The 24,837-nt window shown below is 42.0% G+C and overlaps 1 protein-coding gene across 1 annotated transcript; it reads right to left on the minus strand.

The window, feature by feature from the left end:
• Window positions 1-432: 432 nt before the first annotated feature.
• LOC138976073 (gastrula zinc finger protein XlCGF57.1-like) lies at window positions 433-13,728 on the minus strand. The gene is made up of 3 exons (XM_070348888.1): window positions 13,676-13,728; window positions 5,725-5,935; window positions 433-1,838 (listed from the first exon to the last, which is right to left on the minus strand). The coding sequence occupies exons 2-3, from the start codon at window positions 5,825-5,827 to the stop codon at window positions 433-435; spliced, it is 1,509 nt and encodes a 502-aa protein (XP_070204989.1). The 5' UTR covers window positions 5,828-5,935; window positions 13,676-13,728.
• Window positions 13,729-24,837: the final 11,109 nt, after the last annotated feature.

Consider the following 24,837-nt stretch of genomic DNA (forward strand, 5'->3'; position numbering starts at 1 on the left):
GTCTTACAGCTTCCATACAGGAGAGAAAAAAAACCTTTTGCGTAGTCATACTTTGACCAAGCTGACCACAACTGTCATACTTTTGGAGAGATCTATTTCATGTACAGAAAATGAATGACATAACATATTGATATATATATCGTTCTGATACAAGAACCAATATCGTAATACTTATCAAATATATCTTGCAACCATACTCATATATATATATACAGCCAAATCGTAATAGCGAGAGGTTTTAAGTGCATAAGCTGCTACATAGCACCCTGCACAGCTAAACACACTATGCACACTCTTAAAAAGCCTATCCTTTCGCTTTTCTGTGTCCTAAGTGCCCTGCACCACTGGGCGGCCCCTGTGGACGAGTAGGGTACACTAGAGATGGCGGATGGCTGGCAGCAAATGCTTTAGCAGGGGGATCAAGCCCACCATCTATTCTTGTATTTCTGTGGTGTTAACATGCAGCGCTTTAGTATCCCGATTGTAAACACCTCCAGGAAAACACCATACTATCTGCGGTTGTGCATTTTGCTCTCCTGCATGTGTTGACATATCAAACTTCAAATTATCAGACTGTGTACATGTAGGTGTTGACATGTCTAGCTTCAAATTATCAGATTGTGTACATGAATGTTCTTTTGGCCCATTATGTATTAACATGTGGTTTTTTAACATATAAGGCCACTTAAATTTAACACCACACACAGTACAGGTATGTCTCAACACGTGTAGCTTCAAAGTTCTAGCATGTTTGAACCTTGCATCACACTCTGTGCATGTGTAGTTTTTCTCTCCTGTATGTTTTAGCATGTGTCGCTTCAAATGACTTGAATGTGAGAACCTTGCACTACACTCTGTACATGCATGGTGTTTCTCTCCTTTATGTGTTAACATATGCTGCTTCAAATTACCTAACTGCGTAAACCTTGCACTACAGTCTGAACATGCATGTGGTCTCTCTTCTGTATGTATTAACATGTGTAAGTTCAAAGATCCAGATTGTGTAAACCTATTACCACACTCTGTACATGCATGTGGTTTCTCTCCTGTATGGGTCAACATGTGTTGCTTCAAAGACGAAGCCTGCGTGAATCTATAACCACACTCTGTACATACATGTGATTTCTTTCCTACATGTGTTAACATGTGTTGTTTCAAAGATGCAGCCAGTGTGAATCTATCACCACACTTTGCACACACATGTGTTTTCTCTCCTGCATGAGTCAACATGTGCCGATTCAAATCACTAGACATTGTGAACCTTGCATCACACTCAATACAGGCATGTGGTTTCCCTTTGTTATGTGTTCTCATATGTCGCCTCAGATTACTAGAAGTATGGAACCTAGCATCACACCCTGAACATGCATGTTTCTTTTCTGCTGAATGAAATATCATGTGCTCTTTCAAATATCTAGCCCGGGCAAACTTAGCACCACATTGTAGGCATGACGCCTTATTCTTGCCTGTATGTGTCAACATGTGTTTTTTCAAAGATTCTGACTGTGTAAACCATGCACTACACTTTGTGCATGTATGTTTTTCCTCTACTTGGTGTTTTAACGCAAGTCTAGAATCTTTCTGACCTTTTACTGATTTATGTGTTTCTGGTGTTTGTATCTCTTGTTTTAGCCACATATCACCGTGAGCATTGACTGCAACACTTTGTTTCAGCCATATATCACTGTGAGTTTCAACTGCAGTTTGTGATTCTGGTGTCTTTTTCTCTTTTTTCAGCCAGGTATCACTATGAGTGCTGAGTGAATCTTGTCCTTCCAGTGTCTGCACTCCATGCACGGTAGCTGTGTTCTCTGTGGCTGCAACCTTCCTGACTGGCACTGAATTGAAAAAAACAACAAGACCAATCCATAAGGACAATGCTGATTATGATCAACCATTAGAATTGCTATCATTATGTATTTTGTTTTGCTTTCGATGATCAAAACAGCTACTTTCCAAGACGCCACTTCAGAACAGTTTTCAGGCTATTTCTACCTGTAGAAATCCAAGGGACATATGCTGTACTTATTTTTGATGCACGTGCAATAATTTGCTTGAAAATGTTTCACAGCTATTGTAATTGATTTATTTCATGTGGATAGGGAATTGTCCTACTCTTTGTGTGTGTGTCTAGATTCACTTCATCTTCTTCTGTGTTCATGGGTTGAAACTCCCACGTTCACCCAATATGTTCTTGAACAAGTGGATTTTTACGTGTATGGCACTTTTTACACCGCCATTCAGGCAGCACATGCCAATTTCGGGGGAAGCATATTGGGTATTTTCGTGTTTTTATAACCCACCCAGCTCTGACATGGATTACAGGATCTTTTCCGTGCACACTTGGTCTTGTGGCTGCGTGTACACACAATGGGGGATAAGGCACTAGCAGATCTGCACATAAGTTGACCTGTGAGATCGGAAAAATCTCCACCCTTAACCCACCAGGCGGCCGCGGACGGATTTGAACTCACAACCTTCCAATTAGGAGACCAATGTATTATCCACTACATCACTGCACCAGTCGATTCAGATCATCACTTTCTATTCAGACTTTGTTATGGGATAGAATTTTCTTCCACACAAGATTATGTTGATTGTCTCATTACACTGTCAGGTACCTTCTCCCAGTAAGACCTCACAATATCCTTATTAACGTCTTGAAGATTTCAAATCCTTTCTTTGGCCAGGACTTTATTGCAGCTTTGCACTGCATTTTGTCCATTTTCCAAGGAAGAGGCAAGTAGTCCATTTTGATTGCTGATGACGTCACGGCTGTTATCTTTCTTTCTTTATTTGGTGTTTAACGTCGTTTTCAACCGTTCAAGGTTATATCGCGACGGGGAAAGGGGGGAGATGGGATAGAGCCACTTGTGAATTGTTTCTTGTTCACAAAAGCACTAATAAAAAAATTGCTCCAGGGGCTTGTAACGTAGTACAATATGACCTTACTGGGAGAATGCAAGTTTCCAGTACAAATGACTTAACAGTTCTTACATACTGCTTGACTAAAATCTTTACAAACATTGACTATATTCTATACAAGAAACACTTAACAAGGGTAAAAGGAGAAACAGAATCCGTTAGTCGCCTCTTACGACATGCTGGGGAGCATCGGGTAAATTCTTCCCCCTAACCCGCGGGGGGTACGGCTATTATGATGACATAGGTAATGTCTGATGATCTTTGAGAATTTTGCCTCTGATTTCAAACAAGATGTTAATGTTCATAAGATCTAAAAGTCATAGCAGTTATAAAATAAAGGTCATTGAGTGCTCTATCTAAAAACAATGTTTGATTTGTTCATTATTTTCCTTTGGACGTACCAGATCACAGTTATCAATTTTGTCAGCATTACCACCAACTATACTGCTGAGCCTGTTCATTCGTACTGATCGATACACCCAACTTTCTCATTGTATAAATTGTGTTTAAAACTAACCAGGATTCCTTGTACATGTAGTGCAAAAAGCCAAAATAGATCATAACACTAAAATGTCAGCACATTTTCATGAAAAACGTTTTAATGTAAAAGCACAAACAAAATTACGTTCTTTGTACTGTTGGTTTCTTCTCGACCACTGAAACTAACAAAACATAATCATCAATCCAAAAATATTACACAAATCCTTCTTTGGTGTGACTGTGAATTTTGGAAAAGTTTTTGGAGCCCTGGTGTCTCATGCCGCCATGCGGTCATTGTCAAACTGGGAATAGGGAAGATAAGATCTCAGGGATGTTGCTACAAATTCATACCTATAGGACAAATGTCCTGAGTTCTTCAGCATCAATAGGACATTTGACCGCTTTCAGAAAGTGTAATAGGACATTATGAATTTGCGCCAAACATGGAATTGTTCCAAAGTCATGCGCCCACACACACACGCACACGCACACACACACACCCACGCGCTGTAGAACACACACATGATATAGTAAATACATCAACACAGTGTGCGTATAATGTGGTATTTGTTTAGTTTCAAAGAAACCACAAAAAAGAAACCAACATGAACAACTTCAGAGCTCTTACTTTGATTAAATACTGCATGATTTGGATAAAAGTTGACAAACGAAATGATCGGTTTGATCTAATGCTGATCTTTTGCAGGCTTTAGTTTTTTTTCAGCGGCATAATTCAGTGCTTCGTCTCGTATCGAAAACAAAAGCAGACTACAAATTTAGTCAGTTGGAGTTGTCTCCCGTACTCCTGTATCATGCACTAAAAAGAATCCACTATTTTTAGATCAGTGCGCTGCACCGAAACGGTTATACCCAAACGGCGCATACCGCAAACGGTTCGGGAATTCCCGACAAAAGAAAAGATCCGCACGCGGCACTGACAACTTCAGTGTCAGCTGAACACGAGAGCGTTCGGTCTTTTAGAAGATTTGTATCTTGAAATGAAAATTAACGAATATCGCGCTGTCCGAAGGAATGGAGTACATATCGGACAATGACCACGCTCAGGCTAAAACGATAGGACATCTGACCGACATGCGGCAATGTGAATCGGACATTTGGGGATTTTCATCGTTATATGTCCGATGTCCGACGCCTAACGACATCCCTGAGATCTTTCTTTCTTTATTTGGTGTTTAACGTCGTTTTCAACCATTCAAGGTCATATCGCGACGGGGAAAGGGGGGAGAAGAGATAGAGCCACTTGTCAATCGTTTCTTGTTCACAAAAGCACTAATCAAAAATTTGCTCCAGGGGCTTGCAACGTAGTACAATATAATTATGACCTTACTGGGAGAATGCAAGTTTCCAGTACAAAGGACTTAACATTTCTTACATACTGCTTGACTAAAATCTTTATAAAAATTGACTATATTCTATACAAGAAACACTTAACAAGGGTAAGAGGAGAAACAGAATCCGTTAGTCGCCTCTTACGACATAATGGGGAGCATCGGGTAAATTCTTCCCCCTAACCCGCGGGGGGTGGAAGATAAGATAGACCTATTTCATTTCATTGTGGAAGTACAGGAATCAGTCTTCTTTCATTTCATAACAGAAATGTCTTCTTATTTGTCTTGCTGAACATTACATTTACAGCGACAGAGAAAAAAAAAGAACATATATATCTAATTAGCCTGATATGCATGACGTCACACACAGGTGAGTCAAGCATTTTTGGGGGAAAAAACTGCTTCAGCGGAAATATATTTAGACAACTTTTTCTGTGTAAGTCAAAATGTATGTCTATTCACTGTATTAATTTGATTATTGTTATAATAAGTAATGATGTACTAGGGTGTTAATCAACTTAACAGGGGCGGATCAGTTGCATTGTAAGGGGGGGTGCACTTTGTATCGAAAGTGAATGTGATGGGTGCGAAGCGCCCGAATTTGCTAGGGGGGTCCGGGGGCATGCCCCCCCCGGAAATGTTTTGGGCCCAAAGAAGCAAAATGGTGCCATCTGGTGCCATTTGAACTTATAAATGGTCATAGAATCAGCTTTCCAAATTTTTATTTTTTTATTTTTTGCTGGAGGGGGGGTGCACCTGCACCCTGTGCACCCCCCTCCCCCACCCCCCCGTCGTCCGCCCCTGACTTAATGTTATACATTGAAACATCTTTATGTGTCACAGGGCAGATTATTTGTATAGCAGAATTCAGAATGATGTAAAGGTCACACTGACAGAATTTCATTTTCAGCCGTTTTTTTGCAAAATTAGTTCTGTATTATCTTCTGAAGCCTAGCATTCAAATTCTTACCATGTGGATGCTGTTCAGTCCCATGCCAATACTGTGGCATCTCTTCAGCGACATCAATCTCTATCTTCACGTCTGACAGAAGAGCTGTGTCTCCTTCCTCCATGTCCAAGTATAATTCCGCACAAATGTGGTCCCTGGCTGTTCACCGATCAAGGTGTTGATGGTCCCTGGCTGTTCACTGGTCAAGGTTTTGATGGTCTCTGACTGTTTTCTGTTCAAAATCAAAAGACAGACTCACCTTTCAAAGAACAACACAGTCTAAAAATTAAAGTAGTTATTCTGATTTACCCACAAGAAAGGAAAAAAGTCAAAAGTCAAAAGTGATATAGCAGGACAGATCTGCAGTTCACTCTCACTATGCATGTAATAATATATTTCCCACTGAAATCCCATTAACTTCCAACTGGGCTCTCATTGGGAGTTGTAATCAAATACCACATGGGGCCGGTTCCCGAACCTGGGGGCTCCGTAACTGGTGTAGCGATGTGAGATTGGTCACACTCCACACTGAACAAAAAAACACCCTTCGATAGTACTGACAATCGACCTTGGGTACCTTACATTCATGGGGTCAAATTTGTCCAACCAATTTTTTATTTAAACTTAGAAATTTGATTCATTCTAAAATGTTTCCCTTCTCATTCAAGCCAAGGGACATAATCACTCGGTACACATTTTCGAAGAATTTTGGGGTGAAATCTATTAAATTTCACCACCAATTTTCTTAAAATGCAAGAAACTGACATGCTTTTCGTCCCTAAATAAGTTCACTTCTTTAATTTTAACAGGAAACAACATTTCAATCTCGAGTATATATATGTATCAAGTCGGAAAGGTGACAAAGTAGCCAATCTCACATCACTACACTAACTCGCTGGTTCCCGCGCTACTACTTGTCTCCGAAAACCCCTGACAACCTCATCATAACTTAAGAAAATGTGTCCTTAGATCGTGTTTTGTTATTTATTCCCCCCTCTGCTTCTTTACCTCTGTAAACTTGTAGGGGTAGTTATTTTTCGATAATGACCCAGCAACCAAACAAATAACGACCCAGCAACAGCCTGAATCCTCGATAGTGCAATGGGTTGAGAGGTTGTTCTGTTTCGGTACTACTTTTTGCGACTGAAAAGTTCCGAACGCTCTAATGTACGAAGTATACATCTCTGGAGCAAACAATACAAACATACCGCATTTAAATTAACAACTACAGGCCTGAACACATGAATCTCCATATAAAATCCATGAGTTCGGTTGTTTTCTGAATCTCATCTGCTGTGCTCACGCCGTTCATCACAAGCAATTTCCCAAGGCAAGTAACTCATACTTTGTCTAGCGACAAGAGTAGTTCCCCTTCTTTTCACTCAGTTCCTTCGACAACAGACTGCAATCCGACGGTCAGTTTTCAACAATATTTCATTTAATAAACAGATCACACGCAACCAAATGCACACACCTCATCAATTTAAACAACATAAAGGGGTTTCATACACTATTTTTCCCAGAACACTGAACTTCATACAGTTTTTAACGTTGGAACACGGGTGCAAAAGTTCGTCTGCTAGTCCCATTTGACGAAAAAACATTATCCTAAGCGATACCAAAACATATACAGAACACACAATATCTGCCTTTGCCGCCACAGCAGAATAACAGCATATCTGTGTACTTGATTTTAGCCCAAAATAGGAAAACTGACAAGAAGTGTTAACAGAATGGAATGATTTGCACGGAACTATACAACCGCGCATTAATCGATCGCCTGCGCAGGTTGACTGGTTGAGAGAATAGGATTCGATCAAACTTTCGCAAAAAAACTCCTCTTTTCTTTGAATAACTGAAGAAAGGAGGAATAAAGAGGTTACACACCTCGTCTCAGTGATTATAAAAAATAATGGTCTCAGTTCGCGGTCATGAAAAAGCTCGCTAAAGCTCGCATTTTTCATGATCCGCTAACTTCGACCATTATTTTTGATAATCACTGAGACTCGGCATGTAACCTCTACGTATTTGTTTGAAATCATGACTTATATCTGCAACTTTCACCAGTCATGGCATTATTTTCGTGTTTGTGCGAGGATTTACGAAGGAGCGGAAGCACTAATCACATGACGTCATCAATACTTGTGCTTCTAAAATATCAAGAGTTACCTCCCATGCATTAAAATGTTTGCATCGACTTTGTCAAAAATCTGGCTCTTAATTAAGGAATCAGGCATGACTTCTCTCAGGCATGTCCAAATTACTTCACTTTGAAGATAGATTAAGTTAGTTAAGATGGGGTTTTCAGGGTTTATAGGAGGTGTTCGGGGGTTTTCGGAGGTTATCTGGTACTACTTGTCTCCAAAAACATCTGAAAACTAAAAAACAAAACAAAAACCTTATCAGAAATTAAGAAAATTCGTCCTTAGATCGTGTTTCGTTACATATTTGTTTGAAATCATAACTTATATCTGCAACTTTCACAATTCACGGCTTTATTTTCGTGTTTGTGAGAGGATTAATGAAGGAGCCGAAGCACTAATCACATGCCGTCATCTATACTTGTGCTTTTGAGTAACAAGAGTTACCTCCCTTGCATTGAAATCGATGCATCGACTTTGTCAAAAATCTGGCTCTAAACACAAAAAATAAGGGTGCAAATAGCATGAATCAGGCATGACTTCTAATAGACATGTAAAAAACTTCAATTTGAAGTTAGATTTAGTAATTTTAGATGGCCATGGGCGGGAGCCGAAAATATTGCCAGGATTGAACATTTTGGAAGGTCGGGGTCCAGGGGCCGCCAAGGCTCCGGCGGGGTGCAGGGGCAGCGCCCTTCTTGGGGGGGTCTTGGGGGGCAACGCCCCCCAGCCGAAATTGAATTTTAGCATTTTAGGGAGGGTTTAGGTGGCCTCTCCTGACTTAAAATTTTTAGAACAAACAAGCTTTTTGGAGATGCATAATATAGTGTATACATCTTGTAAACTTGAAGGTTTTTGTAACTGACCAGCTGAAAATTCATTTTAGCATTTCATGAGGGGGCTATTTGAGCCTCTGCTGGCTTTAAAACTGATAACAGCAAACAAACAACAACAAATAGGGGAGGGGGGTGGAGAATGCACAAAATCAAGAACCTCTATACTTGAAGATGTTTGGTTGTATCACTCTTGCTAGGGGGTCTACAAAAGCAAGTGGTAAACACATTTCAAGAGGGTTTTTTAGAAGCCCCTATACAGTCAAGGAAAAACCAGTGCCTGGCCTGTCTAAAAATCCCTCCGCGAGTGGGATTTTGCAGCAAGCGAGAGTGAAGATAAAGAGGCAAAAATTTTCTCTGCGAGCGAGCCAGCAAGCAGGATGTCTCAGGACTGTATAAGCTTAAACAAAATCTTAAAAATTGGAGATGCACAAAAGTAAAATAATCTTGTTAACTTGAAGGTATTTGTAACTAACCAGCTGAAAGTGAATTTTTAGCAATTCACGAGTTGCTATTTAAGCCTCTCCTGGCTTTAAAACTGAAAACAGCACACCATTGTAAAAAAATAAAATAAAATTGGGGGGTGGGGGGTGATGAATGCACAAAATCAAAAACCTCTATACTTGAAGGTGTTTGGTTGCATCACTCTTGCTAGGGGGGTCTACAAAAACAAGTGGTAAACAAATTTCAAGAAGGGTTTTAGAAGCGGCTTTAAACAAAAACATAAAATTGGAGATGCACATAATTAACAATTTTTGAAAACTTGAAGGTATTTGATTTTATCACCTAGTTTTGTCTTTGTTTAAAACAATTACATTAAAGGAAAATCGCCATGCAAACAAAGCAAACACAGAAAATAACAGTCTTGTACTACACATTGTACCCTTGTACTACACATTTTTACGTGTAGCTTATGATTTTATAACTTTTTTGTTTGTTTGTTTGCTTAACGCCCAGCCGACCACGAAGAGCCATATCAGGGCGGTGCTGCTTTGACATATAACGTGCGCCACACACAAGACAGAAGTCGCAGCACAGGCTTCATGTCTCACCCAGTCACATTATTCTGACACCGGACCAACCAGTCCTAGCACTAACCCCATAATGCCAGACGCCAGGCGGAGCAGTCACTAGATTGCCAATTTTAAAGTCTTAGGTATGACCCGGCCGGGGCTCGAACCCACGACCTCCCGATCACGGGGCGGACGCCTTACCACTGGGCCAACCGTGCCGGTTATTTTATAACTGCAGGTGGTATATTCTCAAATAATTGTTGAACCATAGCTTGAACCAAATGAGAAACAAGTTTCAAGTCAGTTTGTTTCAATTAAACACCTTCAAAAGGGCTAACGGCTCAGGTTATAAAAGAAGAAGGTTTAGACAAAAACAGAAACCGCCAGAGTTATATCCCTTGCTAATTCTATACACAGTCTTCTGATGCTGCTTTTCAATTAATCATTTCAGGAGTTATATTCCAAAATTATTGTTGAATCATAGCTTGAATTAAAAGAGAAATATGTTTAAATTAAGTGTGTTTCACTTGCAAGCTTTCCAAAGGACTCAGTGTATCAGAAGGTAAATACCACTGGTTCACAGATCAGGAATGCAAATTTTTTCTACCACACCACTGAATGTCTCTGAATCCCTGCAAGAGAGGTATATAAAGTTGTGGGTGAGCAGAGTTTTCAAATAGATAGCAACGAAGATGCCACATTCGCCAGGATGCCATGTCATTGCTGCTCCCCACATGTCACTGGTGAAAGGTGGAGTGTAAACAGCAGCTGCCAGGGATTCACAAAAAAAAGGTATAAAAAAAAAAAATGCCAACATTCTTCCTGGGACGGAAATCCGTCAGGGACGGAAGAAATCCCACCCCTGGATGGGGTTTTCGGGAGTTTTCGGAGGTTTTGGTTTTTTTTCGGAGTCAAGTAGTACCCGAGGTTTTCGGAGAAAATAAGTACCCGGTTCCCCAGCTACTCCGACCACAGGCGGAAGGTATCGTCCACTGGACTACTACTATCACAGAAAGACTACAAGTACGTCACTCACCTTCGAGTCTTCTGTGTTCTTGGAGTCACTTCCTGGGGAAAAATATTGTTCAAGACGGTTTGCCTCTTCCTACAGTCTGTGTAAGGTCAAATAAATACAGTTGAATGATTGTTTGAACTATATGCACCTTTAGTTTTCAGCTTCCGTTCGCTGCAGGTTGTTTTTAACCATCATTTGGACGAATCTTCGTTTGCGAGCCGCTAATATTCACTTGGCGTCTAATTATGCATCCGCACCGAAAATGCATACCAGCGCTCATTGGTCTAAAACATTATAAGATCTTTGATGGGTTGTTGACAGACCAGCTTTTTTGTCGGTCCGAGGGGGAGCATATCGTCGTTTGTTTCATATTTATTGACCAAGGCCGAAGGCCGCGGTCAATAAATATGAAACAAAAGTCGATATGCCCCCCGAGGACCGACAAAAAAGCTGGTCTGTCAACAAACCACCAAACATCGTTTTTGTCATCATTTTGGTAGTGAGAAAATAAGTGCACAATCAACCCAGGGAGCCATGCTTTGAAACACGGGTTCCGTGCTGATAACCACACGAGTCCCGGTTTGATAACCACTGGCAATCAACGATGGCCGTGGAGCGAGGATTATCAGAATGAGCTGGCGTGTGAAAGCAACTTTCTGTGTTTTTGAGTTCATTAAATGTTGGGATGAATATGTCAGGTTTGAGGATGCACAGTTCTGTAGGTTCATCTCGGTATTCCACCCCCTCGGCTTTCTGTTGTAATTATTAAGCTGAGTGATCGAATGTGGAAGCTACGTTTGGTCAAAGGTCACAGAAGATTTGCGTCGTGCAGCGAAGGAAAGAATCGCGATCTTGTTTCCGACTCAGTACCTCTTTGTTTTTCATTAGACCTGTCATTCTGCTTGCTTGGCTTTGTTAGATGTTTGCATATCTTGTTGCTATTTTCTTTGCTTTTATTATTGTTTCTTATTTGCGCTTCGTTTATCGCTACAACGTCTTGTGCACGGGTCAAAATGTGTGTGTTAGGGGTCGTTTTACTTGAACTTGACGTTCGTGTTTCTCCGAACGTCTGTGTATCGAAACACAGATACACGCACTCCATGACTCTGTAAGAAGACAAAACATATCGCTAGGTTTCATTTGTTTTTGATGAATGTATGACCTTTCATGAAGTAGTTTTGTTTTTTGTTTACTTTTGCCAGTTTGCCAGTTCGTTTTTGGAACTTTGCAAAGCAGTGTCGTGTCGTCTGTTTAGGTCTGGGGAAACACCAATGAAAAGAGCCGAAGAATCCTGTAGCGTTTCTATTGGGTTTGCTTTTGATCATCCATGTGTAACCTGCTTCCTGCAACTATGGTAACCGGGGATTTATTACCTGGGGAACATGAGATTTATTTCCCAGGTGCTTGTGAATGAAAACTCGTGAAAATGATGACAAATGTAAATATTGGGCAGCAAAGGGAAGCTACCCACGGGAAAATAATCATCGAATATCCTGTTATTAACCAATGAGCGCTGGTATGCATATTCGGTGCGGATGCATAATTAGACGCCAAGTGAATATTAGCGGCTCGCAAACGAAGATTCGTCCAAATGATGGTTAAAAACAAACTGCAGCGAACGGAAGCTGAAAACTAAAGGTGCATATAGTTCAAACAATCATTCAACTGTATTTATTTGACCTTACACAGACTGTAGGAAGAGGCAAACCGTCTTGAACAATATTTTTCCCCAGGAAGCGACTCCAAGAACACAGAAGACTCGAAGGTGAGTGACGTACCTTGTAGTCTTTCTGTGATAGTAGTAGTCCAGTGGACGATACCTTCCGCCTGTGCTCCGACTGAGTACTCCCGACAGAATTTTCTACACCGGTGTCACGATCTGAGTTCCCCTCAAGCTGAGATCCCTTGGGCGGCTCCGATTGGCTATAATTCGTACCCATTGCGCATGCGTCAAATACACCTCATTTGCATAAACTTAGCAAGCTGAGTTTCCTCTGGCATCGAGTCTTTCCAATTCCAGACAGCATTGGCTTCGGACGTTCGATTTTACCTACAATTGACTCCAAATTTATGCAGTTCGCTGACCAGATGCATTCTCTAATACATTATCTGAAAACAGGAGGGTACAACGTCCTGAGATATAAGCCATAAGGGGAAGAGTGGACACACAGACGGACAAAGTGATTCCAGTATACCCCCCTCCCTAAAGGGGGCGGGTGTATAAAAATGTTTTCATTTTGTTGTATTAAACATAAAAAAAAAACTGAACCACACAAAAAAAGGAAAATTTAATGTACGAAGTTTGCGGACACAGTGCCCTGCCTGGTTTCGAACTCATGACCCTCTGATTCATTGTCGAACGCTCTACTTTCTTTCACCATTCACTATCAGCGCAATTTAGGCGCAGCCATTGTGGATCCATGATCAACAAACCCTATCTCTGCTTTCCACTTGACGAGATGCGTCTAAGGGAGTTAACTTTTTACAAAGTGTTATTATTATCGACTTTGGTCAAAGTACACATTCAAAATAATTTTCGCAAAATTTGTCACTAAACAGACATATAAGGGGAACTGAGATTGGGGAGAACTCGGATTGTTACGCCAAGGGATCTCAGCTTGAGGGGAACTCAGATCGCGACACCGGAAGTCAAACTCACAGTGGAATTGGTCATCAGCATTCTTACTTGGGCCTTCTTACTTAGGAAGTTGGTACCCCCTCCTCCCTTTTTCTTTAAGCCTCCTCCGCTTTTGTTGTTGCTTTGTTCCATCACATCAAAATTTTTTCTCCAGCGCCATAGTCATAACACAGATCGATCGATAGAAATTAGAATCTCCCTGTCTTTCATATCTCCCCTTGTTGAACAAGTTGTTCCGTGTTCTGTACGCTGACGTTCAAGGCTAGCGTTCACTAATTAGTAAAGTGATTTAACAGATAATGAACTTGACTTACGCTCTGTAATTAACTCACCTCTGGGTCAGCTAATGCAAATCCACCGTTCGACAGTGCTGCAGCCCATAATAACCTCTGACCAAATAAATCCGAGCAGAGTGCACTCCCTTGTCGTCCTTGATGAACTATGGTTGGCACAAAGGGTCAAAAATTCCCAAGAGAAGGCCTTAATCAAACAGATTCTTTATCGAAGAATACTCTAAATCTTTACGGACATAAAAAAGTGCGTTTTGAAATATGGTCTTATTTTTGTTAAAGCCTTTCTGAAAAACGGCTTTATTCCCGAGTACGCTAGTACTAGGGCTCAGCAGACTTTAATTGTGTGTGTGTGTGTGTGTGTGTGTGTGTGTGTGTGTGTCTGTCTCGACTTAACAGCTTATTGCTGGGAAACTACTGGGCGCAGCTCGTTCAAAAGTTGATTCACTAACTTGATAATAGGTCCGATTGATCGTATTAAAACTTCATAATGTTACCTGGGACCTAAATGCGAAATAAACCACAAAAAAAAAAACGACTTGGCGGTGCGGGCGTCCATTGACAGGCTACTGTCAAGGTGGACACCCAGGTTTTTTACTTTGGTGCTGAATGTGACTGTGGTATCAGAAAGGGTAAGACTGGATGTTTCTGAAATAAGCTTTAAGTTTGATTGTTTGCCAACTGGCATGATCTCTGTCTTATCATCGTTCATCTTGAGCTTGTTGACTGTCATCCACTGTTTGATGTGATCGCTGCATGATTCTATTGACTGCACTAACTCTGTAAACTGTTTGGTGTGTGCGGATTTTTGTAGTTGAGTGTCGTCTGCGAACATGTGGTACAGGACATTGTGGTGCTTCCTAACGGCTGTATGTACATAGTGAATAACACTGGGCCTAACACAGATCCTTGTGGGACGCCATACTTTAGTATGGTGTCCTCGGAGTGCCTATTTTGGATCACAGCAGCCTGAGTGCGTCCAGTCAGGTAGGAGCAGAACCACCCCAGAGGGCTGTTTCAGTGCTGTGATCTGCGCGGTAGGCGGACTGTAATGGTTCAACCATACCTGTCTTAGCAAGATGCTCTGACAATTGGGCCAAAACAACCTTTTCAAGGACTTTCGAAACAAAAGGCAAATTAGAGACAGAGCGGTAGTTCTTAAAAGCAGGGACCTATATACTAATATAGGTCTATGTTAAAAGTGTTGATGTCAAGGTTAGCTTTTTTCAGGAGGGGAGTGACTACTGCATGCTTAAAAGAAGGGGGTACTTGACCGGATGTGAGGGATTGATTTATGATGACAGGGAGTAATTCCTCTAGACACTCGTTTAATAGCTCTGAAGGAATTGGGTCAAGAATACAGGATTTGGGGGGAGCTTTTTCAATGATCTTCTTCACTTCCGGACATCATCTGCCTTTACACAGAGTTTTAAGTCACAGAAATAATAAAAAAATAAGGGAGTTGTGATGCATTTTGTAAGATCTAGCGAGGATGATGATAATGATGGTGAAAATTATGATACTGATGATTATGATAATGATGATGATGATCGAATGAATGAAGCAAAAGAGAACGATAACTAGAAAAATGAACATCAGCATGTACAACAACAACGCGATCGTCAAAGCACTTTAACAGGTAACTTTAAAGTTTAATAGGCATTCGAATATCGATTTTTGTGTATCGCGTAAGCTGAACCGATTAACATTGCAGAAACTAGTTCGTAGAGGACAGATTGTAAAAACAAGATGTCCGCTCAGTGTTCATACACTTACACTTACACTTGCATACACTTGTTTTTCCATCCGAGGCCAAGGGCCTATAGTGGGTCTTTGTGTCGCAGCTCTTGGGTATTCGTTCCACCCCTTAACATTAATAGGGTACAAACAGAATGTTATAGTGACATCATACTTCATCAACTCATCAGTACTGAGTGCATGGTACATAATATAAAACAAAACTGTTCAGTATAGGCTTAATGAAATAAGAACATAAATTGATGATCTTACTATTTTACTTTTGCTGAGTCGATGCTGTGATTATTCATGTTTGTGCAGTGCGTCCAGTAACCTGTCCATAAGAAGAGGATTGCAGCCAGATGCTGCGGAAGAAGAATAATCATATCTGAGAAGCCGCCGAATATCTTATTTCTATGGATCAGTTTAGCTGAAGTTCGACGGGACTTTCACGAAGCTAGCAGTGAGGTTACAGTCCAACAAAGAGGTCACAGGATGAATGGACAGTACAGCAGTGTAGTCAAGAGTTTTCCATTAGTTTTTCTTAAGTCAATATTTTAGAACGACTGCAATTGAAAATATGGAATCCATGTCTGCAATCTTGGTAGAAGTCAAACGCCTCACTGGCACTAGCAGTGCAGGTGTTACTGTCTCGCTTCCTCTGAGGAATTAAAATAATGCATGAAAAAACACTTGGGATCTGTTATCTCTTAAATTTACGAACAGCACTAAAAGTAAAACAAACAAGTCGCGTAAGGCGAAAATACAATATTTACACGGTCAAGTAGCTGTCGAACTCACAGAATGAAACTGAACGCAACGCAACGCAGCAAGACCGTATACTCGTAGCATCGTCACTCCACGGTCCACCGCCTGTGGCAAAGGCAGTGCACGTGGAATTGACAAGAAGAGCGGGGTATTCGTTGCGCTGAGAAGGATAGCACGCTTTTCTGTACCTCTCTTTGTTTTAACTTTCTGAGCGTGTTTTTAATCCAAACATATCATATCTATATATTTTTGGAATCAGGAACCGACAAGGAATAAGATGAAAGTGTTTTTAAATTGATTTCGAAAAAAAAATTTTGATAATAATTTTTATATATTTAATTTTCAGAGCTTGTTTTTAATCCGAATATAACATATTTATATGTTTTTGGAATCAGCAAATGATGGAGAATAAGATAAACGTAAATTTGGATCGTTTTATAAATTTTTATTTTTTTTTACAATTTTCAGATTTTTAATGACCAAAGTCATTAATTAATTTTTAAGCCACCAAGCTGAAATGCAATACCGAACCCCGGGCTTCGTCGAAGAGTACTTGACCAAAATTTGAACCAATTTGGTTGAAAAATGAGGGCGTGACAGTGCCGCCTCAACTTTCACGAAAAGCCGGATGTGACGTCATCAAAGACATTTATCAAAAAAATGAAAAAAACGTTCGGGGATTTCATACCCAGGAACTCTCATGTCAAATTTCATAAAGATCGGTCCAGTAGTTTAGTCTGAATCGCTCTACACACACACACACACACACACACACACACAGACACGCACACACACACGCACATACACCACGACCCTCGTTTCGATTCCCCCTCGATGTTAAAATATTTAGTCAAAACTTGACTAAATATAAAAATGGGCTTCAGGTCAGAATAACTTACATTCTCATCAAAGGTTCTTCCTCTTTTCTGTACAGGGCCGGACTAGGCTAAGAGGAGGGGGGGGGTTGCTAGAGGTGGTCCAGGGGGATATCCCCCCTGGCGGCAGGGGCGGATCAGTTCATTTTATGGGGGGGGGGGGGGGGGTTCAAAAGTATATTGTGAAGATAATGGGTGTGAAGGCGCAAAGCGCCGAGCCGACGGCGCAAAGCGCCTAGCTTGCTAGGGGGGTCCGGGGGCATGCCCCCCCGGAAAATTTTGAAAAAAAGGATTGTTACGACTCAACTCCAAACAACTCTTGTTTAGCCGAGACTGAAATATTTTGTTGCACCATTAGGGTAAGAGTCTACGAGACCTTGGAGACGAAGTAATGACGTCACTAGTATGAGAATCTACATGTTGGATCAACGTCATTACTGCGTCATTAATATGCGAATTTACGTAACTCATGGAGTTGCATCGTGGGATGAAAACAGTTATTTGGAGGAAGGAAACGTGAACCGCTAACCATTACGGTCACTCTATTTGCCGGGTACTGAGAGGCTACAAGTGGGGAACAAGAATCCTGTGTAACCACCGATGAAAAGCCGCCGGCACTTAACCTACCATCCCAAGGCCTGAGATGTAACCCGCAGCCGCACAGACTCGTAGAGTAGTGTCCGGAAAGGAGCATCAAGAGGGGTTCGAGCGTCTAGGATCCGCTGGGATAAGGGTGAACTAATCAAGCTACGCCACCAGTGTGATCCACCAGCGAGGAGCAAAAGGAGTTTGTCTACTAATTATCATCATCATCCAGTAATCTTCATCAAGTTCGTCACTGCTACGGTCATCATGTGAATCCAGGCTTCCATCAGGACATTCGGACTTTGTAACTAACCAGCCCATTTAAGATAAGTCCAGTTCGACATTAAACTAGCTGTCAATGCAAGAACAATTAACTATGAACGCAAATTCGTTAGATCTAAAATAGAAATAGTTTGTTAAAGAATCCGGAAATATTACCAACCAATAAATTTATTCATTAATCTAAATCATCAGTGTTTTACGAGATTGATTTGAAGCATGACTGTTGTAAAGTATTGAATATAACTTTGGTGTGTTCTTAGATATTGTATCTAAAACACAAGGTAAAAAGTGGAACTGCAACAATGGGGGCTCTGTCCGGAGATCTATACTGAACTCGTGTTCGTACCAAAGAAAAACTTGCATTGACAACTGGTTTACCCCACAAATTAGTTAGTCAATTTATCCGTGAAGCGACGGAAATTAGAATATTTTCTGGAAAAATCTTTCTTCATTTTTTCTTTCTTCAAAATTCAAAATCATTTCCTGCTTCATGTCGGATTCACTCATATACAGACCAGACGGTGGTAAGTAGAATATTTAAATTATTTCTGTAAGAAGAAATTTTAAATAACTCCGTGTTTGATTTGGGTACATTCTGCCCAAAGAATCTTCGCGATCGCTGTTGTTCACGAACAGCGTTTTTGCTAAATTAATTCGTGGAAGGATTTCCATCTAGTTCGTCGAACAGTATCATAGTCATAAGGTAAGACATAGAATTGATGTTCGACAACTTCACGGGAAATTGGCAGTTTACTAACGAACTGTCGGTTCGAATTATACTCTAAAGTTCTGATCAAAACGGTGAGTGTGTTATAATTCCAACCAGGATGGACGCTCGATAGTACTAGGACCTTAGTTTAAGTTCAGATTAAATTATAACTCTAGTCGGAGTAACATTTAAAACGTGTTGCTTATTTAAGTTGTGCTTCACATTATTAGTTATCTATAACCCGCGGGTTGATAGTTAATAGTGGGGAAAACTTCTGTGGGTGTGTTGACAGACTGAAGGTCGTCATCACATAAGGCTTTGTAAGGCAACTTACTCAGCGACACACCGCTAAGTCCTAGTTAGTCGTTTCGGTTCAAGATAGAGACGAAGGACAGGTGTAGGAAAAATCACGTGCGCGTGTAACATTGTTTGTACCAGTGTTGAAAGGTTGAACAATACCTGCGGGTAAGAGTCTTCCATATTAGAGTACCACCAAGAGTGGATGTACCAAAGTTTTGCATTTTGAGGGATTACCTAAAATGGCTGATACCAGACATCATCAGCACTACACCAGATTCTCGTCAACCGTGGGCATAGACCCAGAATATACAGAAGGAGCAAATCTGATTGATATCACCGATCTAGGTGATGACGGCCACGCCGCTCAGCCTGTGAACGGACAGGTCGAGCAGACCGTTCCATCAAGTCCCAGCGTCAGTTCGATCAAGGAATTGATCACCATGGGGAAAGAGTTGGGTTTGGAGGGAAAGGAACTACAGTCATTCGTCCAAGGGGAGAGGGATAAAGAGCGTGAACATGAGCGAGAAGCCAGTAGGCTAGCACTAGAAGAGCGTAAAGATGAGCGCCAAGAGAATGAGAGAAACAGACTCTTTAGGATAGAAGAGCTGCGCATTCAGAGCGAGGTTCAGATGAACACGAATGGAAACGCAGCTCATCCTTCCCAACCCTCACATGACCATGATCCCCGTTTCATTCCCAAAATCCCTTACCTTGATGACAAGGATGACGTTGAATCCTGGCTCAAACAGTTTGAACACTATGCCAGAGATATGAATTTGGACGAATCAAAGAAAGCCTCCCGGCTGATATACTTCTTGAAAGGTAAGGCCCGTACCATTGTGTCCAAAATGGACGATGAGGATGTTGACGACTATGAAAAGGTGAAGAGCGCGTTATTTGAAGGATTCCAGCTCACCGCTGAGCAATATCGCATGAAATTCCGCAATACTAGACGTAATCCCGCGGAAACTTACAAAGAACACATCACTAGACTCGATCGGTACCTAACCAAGTGGATCGAGCTTGATCCGTGCGAGAAAACTGTCAAAGGATTAACCGATTTGATCCTGCGAGAGCAGTCCTTGCAGTCAATGCCTTCTGATCTCGCCGTGCATGTCAAAGACCGGAACCCGATCAATGCCAAGGAGATGGGAAAACTCGCGTCCGATTATGAGCTGAACAGAAGCCAAAATAAATTGAGACCGACACCAACGCGAACTCCTCAGGACGGAACGAAACGTTTTGAGAAGGATCATAAACCATCACCTCAACAAGGTAAAAGATCTTCTTTGACACCGGCGGAACGCGAAAAACTCCGAGAAGCAGGACTATGCTTCTATTGTCGCGTAGGTCTACACCGTTCGAGCGATTGTCCCTTACGGAAAAAAGGCAACACCGCCGGAGCTGTGACGGTTGAAGATGTCCGACGCGAAACACAGGGAAGAAAATCCCCGTTAGATAAATTGTGTCGAGACTGCACCACAAAAAAGTTTTCGGATCTAGTTGACGTCAAAGTCAACGGCAAACGAGTGACCGCCCTGAGAGACTCGGGCTGTAGCTCGATTGTGGTGGCCGCACATCTTGTGCCGGCCGACAAAATGACTGGTCAGAGAAAGAGGACCACGTTAGCGGACAAAAGTAAAGTCCGGTACTGTGAGACCGCGATCATTCATGTAGATTCGCCCTTCTTCTGCGGAGAGACAGAAGTCGTGGTCATGGCGGATCCCATAATGCCGGTGCTCATAGGAGAGTTCCATGGAACTCAGAACGACAGGAGGAAAACACCGATTTTCCCTGTCAGAGAACCTACCTGGTATCACGACAGCACTGAGACAGTCGCTGGGACCGTAGATACCAGAGCACAGTCCAAATTGGACAATGATAGAGACACATCTGCGAGTAAGCCAAGTAGCCGAGAGCCAACATCGGATATGTTTACTCCAAAGGACTTACGCAAGGCTCAGAAGACAGATCCTTCGTTAGACAGCATCAGGAAACAAGCTGCTACCGGAGAAGAGAGAGGCCACATGAGGGTCGTGGAAAAGAATGGTATCTTGTACCAGTCGACGTTCAATCGGAAAGGAGAGGAGTCTTTGAAGGTTATTCTTCCCAAATCGTTCCGTAGTAAGGTGCTCGCATTCGGCCATGATCATCCAATGGCAGGACACCAAGGTCAGCGTCGTACCGCCGAAAGGATTAGACGCGAATTTTGGTGGCCATGCTGTGGTGTTGAGATCCGCCGCTACTGCTTGTCATGTGACGCTTGCCAGCGATCCGCGCCAAAACACCTTACGAAGAAGGTCCCATTGGGCAAGATGCCAGTGTTTGAGACTGCTTTCAGAAGAGTAGCAGTCGATATCATCGGGCCTATTCTTCCTATGTCCGAGAACAAAAAACGGTACATCCTCGTCATGGTTGACTTTGCCACCCGCTACCCTGAAGCTGTCGCGTTGAAGGACATTCACGCCGAGACAGTAGCCGATGCTTTGTGGGATTTTTGGACTAGACTCGGTATCCCAAGTGAAATATTGACTGATAACGGGAGCCAGTTCACAGGCACTCTGATGCAGGAAGTCACTGAACTCCTCCGCATCAAAAGGAAAACATCTGCGGTATTTCATCCAGCTGGGAATGGTTTGTGCGAGAGAATGAATGGCACGTTAAAGAACATGCTCAAAAAGATGTGCATAGAACAGCCCAAAGCATGGGACACGTTCATCTCTGCATTACTGTTCGCATACCGCGAGACTCCTCAAGAGAGTTTAGGTTTCTCGCCATTCGAACTGTTGTTCGGGCGTACTGTCAGAGGACCAATGCAACTCTTGAGACAGATTTGGACAGATGAGAGCGTCTCAGATGAGGTCAAAACCACTGCGGAATATGTAGTGAACCTTCGTGAGAGGATCGAAGAGACCTGTTTGCTCGCTCGAGAGAACCTGAAAAAAGCCTCAGTGCGATCTGCTCAATATTACGATCGTAAAGCCAAATCAAGGTCGCTAAAACCAGGAGAGAAAGTCCTGATTCTCAAGCCATTGAAAACAAACAAACTGGAACTCACTTGGCAAGGTCCATTTGAAGTGTTAGAGAAGTTGAATGATTTCGACTACAAAGTCCAAGTAAGGAGGAAGGAAAAAGTATTCCATGTCAACCTCCTCAAGTCTTACGTCGAACGTGAGCAACCTGTCACCGATGGAACAATTCCGGTTGCAGTAGTAGAAGAAGAAGAGGAAGAAGTGATCGTCTCAGTAGTGGTAGAGGAGGACGAAACCACTAACGACGACATCTTCAGGTTGGACAGTCAGAGGACTATCCCAACATTTGAGACAAAGCGCACAGAAGGTTTAGACCACGTGCACTTTTCAGAGAAACTCACTCAGTCACAGCGAACTGAAGCGAGACAGATCTGCGCGGACAGACTAGATAATCTGACCGACGTACCACTCACCACGAATCTGACTACGTGTCGAATCGAGGTCACAGACAAGAAACCGGTCTATATAAGACCACGCCCCATTCCACATGCGTATGTGAAGATGGTGGAGAATGAAGTCGAAGAGATGTTGAAGCTAGGAGTCATCGAACCCGCCAACTCAGCTTACAATTCACCCATTGTTCTCGTCAAAAAGAAAGAAGAAGGGAAGTACCGCTTTTGCGCGGACCTCCGTGGGTTGAATGATGTCACGGTGTTCGATGGGGAACCCATCACCGACGTTCAACATTTGTTCCAAAGCTTAGGAAAAGCCAAGTACTTCTCCAAGCTAGATCTCACGCGTGGCTACTGGGGAATACCCATTGTCGAGGAAGACAGGGACAAAACCGCGTTTGTGACGTCACGAGGCCAGTTTCGATGGGTGAAGATGCCAGGAAAGGACAACCTAGGTGCCGACTATTTGAGTCGCATCAACTGAGTTTCAGAGTCCAGAAGGAAAATGTGTCCACCCCGTTGGAGTAGTGAGGCCAAACTGGCCGCGACAGGCTCATGCGGATCTACTCCAAAATGTGGAAACAATTATATATCCATATTGTATATTGTATTGTATTGTATTGTATTGTATATTGAGTCGTATAAACGGAAACGAAATAAGATTTCGCTTGTCCACCCCCCGGGGTTATGTTACGACTCAACTCCAAACAACTCTTGTTTAGCCGAGACTGAAATATTTTGTTGCACCATTAGGGTAAGAGTCTACGAGACCTTGGAGACGAAGTAATGACGTCACTAGTATGAGAATCTACATGTTGGATCAACGTCATTACTGCGTCATTAATATGCGAATTTACGTAACTCATGGAGTTGCATCGTGGGATGAAAACAGTTATTTGGAGGAAGGAAACGTGAACCGCTAACCATTACGGTCACTCTATTTGCCGGGTACTGAGAGGCTACAAGTGGGGAACAAGAATCCTGTGTAACCACCGATGAAAAGCCGCCGGCACCTAACCTACCATCCCAAGGCCTGAGATGTAACCCGCAGCCGCACAGACTCGTAGAGTAGTGTCCGGAAAGGAGCATCAAGAGGGGTTCGAGCGTCTAGGATCCGCTGGGATAAGGGTGAACTAATCAAGCTACGCCACCAGTGTGATCCACCAGCGAGGAGCAAAAGGAGTTTGTCTACTAATTATCATCATCATCCAGTAATCTTCATCAAGTTCGTCACTGCTACGGTCATCATGCGAATCCAGGCTTCCATCAGGACATTCGGACTTTGTAACTAACCAGCCCATTTAAGATAAGTCCAGTTCGACATTAAACTAGCTGTCAATGCAAGAACAATTAACTATGAACGCAAATTCGTTAGATCTAAAATAGAAATAGTTTGTTAAAGAATCCGGAAATATTACCAACCAATAAATTTATTCATTAATCTAAATCATCAGTGTTTTACGAGATTGATTTGAAGCATGACTGTTGTAAAGTATTGAATATAACTTTGGTGTGTTCTTAGATATTGTATCTAAAACACAAGGTAAAAAGAGGAACTGCAACAAGGATGCAAAATGGTGCAATCTGGTGCATTCTGAGGATGATCATTACCAGTTTCAGGCAGCAGATTTTGTCACTGATTATAACCCCCAAAATTGAAACTCAATGTAAAATAAAGAAATGCATACCTCATTCAATATTTTTATATTTTTATATTTTTATATTTATAAGGTGGGTCCGGAAACCCTATAAACCCCCCCCCCCCCCCCTCGTCCGCCCCTGGGCGGGGTCAAGAGGCAGAGCCCCTTGTGGGGGTCAGGGGGCGAAGCCCCCTGAAGCTGATGGGTAGGTCATATTCTGAGATAAGAAAATGGTCGCTCCTTGCATGAAACGGCATAAAATAAGCAATAATAAAAAATGTTTTAAATAAGTAAGGTACATGTTCAGGCTAGGGGGGGGGGGTTGCGCAACCCCCATAACCCCCCCGGTAGTCCGGCCCTGCTGTATGTAGTAGTACTTTGCAGTGCACGTAGAACCTGGCAACAATAATCACAGCATCGACTCAGCAAAAGTAAAATAGTAATTAAGATCATCAATTTATGTTCTTATTTCATTATAAGCCTATACTGAACAGTTTTGTTTTATATTATGTACCATGCACTCAGTACTGATGAGTTGATGAAGTATGATGTAACTATAACATTCTGTTTGTACCCTATTAATGTTAAGGGGTGAAACGTCACCATGCAGTGAAAGTTTTTTGTTGAAGAGAGGCTAGTACATGTCGAACAAAGCCTGAAATCTTATTTGCATTTCTTTTCGTTTACATAACTCTGTTGTTATTGTCAAGTCCAGTGTTTGTAGTTCACGTTCGTGTGTTTTGTGTCAATTCATTACATTGTAAACTATAAGTGTTGCAAGCAATTAGCTGTGTAATTAATGATGATGTGTATTCCCACAATGTCGGATACATAAACTGTCCCTTTGAAATTTGTGAAGCCGGTCAAATGTCATATTCATTTTG

This window comes from Littorina saxatilis, linkage group LG9, assembly GCF_037325665.1.
Source record: "Littorina saxatilis isolate snail1 linkage group LG9, US_GU_Lsax_2.0, whole genome shotgun sequence".
Taxonomy (NCBI): Eukaryota; Metazoa; Mollusca; class Gastropoda; order Littorinimorpha; family Littorinidae; genus Littorina; species Littorina saxatilis.